General features: G+C 44.3%; 1 protein-coding gene across 1 annotated transcript in view; it reads right to left on the bottom strand.

Annotated features, from left to right (window-relative positions):
- Positions 1–2,399: 2,399 nt before the first annotated feature.
- The window catches only part of LOC144605305 (uncharacterized), a 24,499-nt gene continuing 23,480 nt past the window's right edge, over positions 2,400–3,418 (bottom strand). Inside the window, exon 7 of the mRNA XM_078420421.1 lies at positions 2,400–2,745. Coding sequence (XP_078276547.1) covers positions 2,624–2,745 — 122 coding nt within the window. The 3' untranslated portion in view covers positions 2,400–2,623. The remainder of the gene's footprint in view (positions 2,746–3,418) is intronic.

Here is a 3,418-nt window from a genome sequence, read left to right as displayed (position 1 = left end):
TAGTGGGTGTAGGATAGTGTTAATGTACGGGGATCACTGGGCGGCACGGACTTGGAGGGCCGAAAAGGCCTGTTTCCGGCTGTAGATATATGATATGATATGATAATAACATCAAAGTTGGCCTTATCCCAATTTAATATTTTAACTTGTGGGCCTGCTGTGTCTTTATCCAAAACTATTTAAAAAAATTTCGAACTGTAATTGCTGGTCCAAAAAGGTTCACCCACAGACACTTCAGTTATTTGCCCTTCCCAATTTCCCAAGAGAAGGTCAAGCTTTGCCCTCTCCCATGTTAGGCCCTCTATATATTGGCGGTCCGTTTGCAAACAGAAAAGGGCCACGATCGCCTTGGTGGGATATCTGGAACTACGTTCATATCTGGTCGACGACGACACCTATAGACGTAATCGGCAGCACATCCTGCCTGCGAATTAACCAGCGCCGCCCCCGTACCTGCCCGACCGCACAAGCATCCCTAGAGGCCCTGGCCCGACCATACCACCATTGCCTGACACTCCCGATCCAATCGTCTCGCCCACGACCACGCCACCTCGGCTCCTGCAATGCTCTCCAGGCGATGCTGCCTCACTCTCCTGAGCCTGTTTCATCACCGTTCTCATCTCCGGTGAAAGAAAAAAATGCGGGACTGTACCGTACACGTCCAGGTCACACCTGCCGGCCTACCATAAAGTACCAGGCCTAACATAAAGTATCAGGGCTACGTTTGAACTACCTTTGGTGTCATTCTCTATCAGCTTTTTATACTTGTCACATATAATTAGTGGTACATATATTTTGCAAGTGACCACCATATCTATATCTAGTTTATTAGTGGTTAATTCCTTAAGAGGAAGGATGTAGATTACCATATTAGATCACCTTACTTATTATGCATGCTGCACATTCCACATGTGATCCAGTCCGGATCTTCGTCCCTACCTAGACTATGTAAGCTGCTTTACGCTGTCTCACAGCAGACTTGATGCTGACTACGGAGACGATGGCATGTAATGTTTCCTCCGATTGTGTTACAATAAAACTATGAGTTGTTACTCCTGTGTATGGGTTTGATTCCAACAACAGAAACTTCCCTGGACACATTTGAGAGATTCACCCCTTGCAAGCCTTTTGCACTATGACAGCCCCAGTCTATATTAGGAAAGTTAAAATCTACTTTATTCGTCTTGCAGCTACATGCAATCTCCTGGCATATTTGCTCTTCAAATTCCTATTGACTATTTGGGGGCCAGAATACATTCTCAACAAGGTATTCCTCCCTTTTTAAAATTCTCAGCTCCACCCATATAGCATCACTGGACGAACCATCAGTAATGTCATCTGTGACATTCTCTTTAATCAATAAAGCAACACCCCCTCCTCTTTTACCCCACTATCTCTCCTGTAGCACTGTACCAGGGAACATGAAGTTGCCAGTCCTGTCCCTCTCTTAGCCAGGTTTCCGTAATTGCTATTGAGGGCGTGCAGCGTAGGTTTACTTGCTATTGAGGACGTGCAGCGTAGGTTTACTAGGTTAATTCCCGGAATGGTGGGAATGTCATATGTTGAAAGACTGGAGCGACTAGGCTTGTATACACTGGAATTTAGAAGGATGAGAGGAGATCTTATCGAAACATATAAGATTATTAAGGGGTTGGACACTTTAGAGGCAGGAAACATGTTCCCAATGTTGGGGGAGTCCAGAACAAGGGGCCACAGATTATGAATAAGGGGTAGGCCATTTAGAACTGAGATGAGGAAAGACTTTTTCAGTCAGAGAGTTGTGAATCTGTGGAATTCTCTACCTCAGAAGGCAGTGGAGGCCAATTCTCTGAATGCATTCAAGAGAGCTAGATAGAGCTCTTAAGGATAGCGGAGTCAGGGGCTATGGGGAGAAGGCAAGAACGGGGTACTGATTGAGAATGATCAGCCATGATCACATTGAATGGTGGTGCTGGATCGAAGGGCCGAATGGCCTCCTCCCGTACCTATTGTCTATTGTCTTGACCCAAGACCATCCCGGTCGTACATACCTATCCATGTCCGGAATTCATCTGCCTTACCCATCAGGACTTTTACATTAAAATAAATGCATTTCAGTTCAAGAGTTTGGACTTGCTCCCTGCCATACTCCTGCCCATTCTATTCACTGAACCTTTTTTCATCATCATCCATATGAACTTTCAGCATTTCACCATTCTCAAGCCTGCATCCCATCCCTGCCAATCTAATTCAAACCCACATGTGTCACAAGGAAACCTGCCCACCAGGATGTTGGTACCCTTCCAGTTTAGGTGGAAGTAAAAAATACTTTTTGTGTATTTTAAGGAGTTGCTATTCATATTTGATTTCAATTCAGCCCCATGCACCTGACACCGGCTCACAGAGCATTGGAGAGGCACAGGTTGGTTGGGGAAAATCCTTGTTGGTCTGCTCCTAGGCCTGAGCAAAGTGGCCATTAAAAGGTCTAGGTGGTGGACGATTGAGGGAGCTGTTCCACCCAACTGCCTGCCCCTCTTTCAAGGTGCCCAGTTGTCCCTGGAGAAGAATCCCACTGGTTCTCTAGAGGCATGAAAGTACATGGTGGATAGAAAGAACTTAACTTAACTTTTTATTTATTTTTCTATTAGAAAGTGATTCGTAGTAATTCAGTTTCTATTTGAAAAATCACAAATACTACTGCCAATAAAAGACAGCTAGCCACAGGTATCAGGAGAAAATATCGTTCTCTGCGTCGACTTCCCTGACCTGTAAAATTAGAAGAATTTTAAATGAGAGAGATATAGAGATTTAGAGATTTAGAGATTTAGAGATTTAGAGGATTTAGAGAGAGAGAGAGAGAGAGAGAGAGAGAAGAGATGAGAGAGAGAGAGAGAGAGAGAGAGAGAGAGAGAGAGAGAGAGAGAGAGATTTAGAGATTTAGAGAGAGATTTAGAGAGAGAGAGAGAGAGAGATTTAGAGAGAGAGAGAGATTAGAGAGAGAGAGAGAGAGCGAGAGAGAGAGAGAGAGAGAGAGAGAGAGAGAGAGAGAGAGAGAGAGAGAGAGAGAGAGATTTAGAGAGAGAGAGAGAGAGATTTAGAGAGAGATTTAGAGAGAGAGAGAGAGAGAGAGAGATTTAGAGAGAGAGAGAGAGATTTAGAGAGAGAGATTTAGAGATTTAGAGATTTAGAGATTTAGAGATTTAGAGAGAGAGAGAGAGAGAGAGAGAGAGAGAGAGAGAGAGAGAGAGAGAGAGAGAGAGAGAGAGAGAGAGAGAGAGAGAGAGAGAGAGAGAGAGATTTAGAGAGAGAGAGATTTAGAGAGAGAGATTTAGAGATTTAGAGATTTAGAGAGAGAGAGAGAGAGAGAAAGAGAGAGAGAGAGAGAGAGACAGAGAGAGAGAGAGAGAGAGAGAGAGAGAGAGAGAGAGAGAGAGAGAGA

Source organism: Rhinoraja longicauda, chromosome 24 (assembly GCF_053455715.1).
Source record: "Rhinoraja longicauda isolate Sanriku21f chromosome 24, sRhiLon1.1, whole genome shotgun sequence".
NCBI classification, from domain to species: Eukaryota; Metazoa; Chordata; class Chondrichthyes; order Rajiformes; family Arhynchobatidae; genus Rhinoraja; species Rhinoraja longicauda.
The sequence above is the reverse complement of the archived record's forward strand: the minus strand, read 5'-3'. Positions and strand labels throughout refer to the sequence as shown.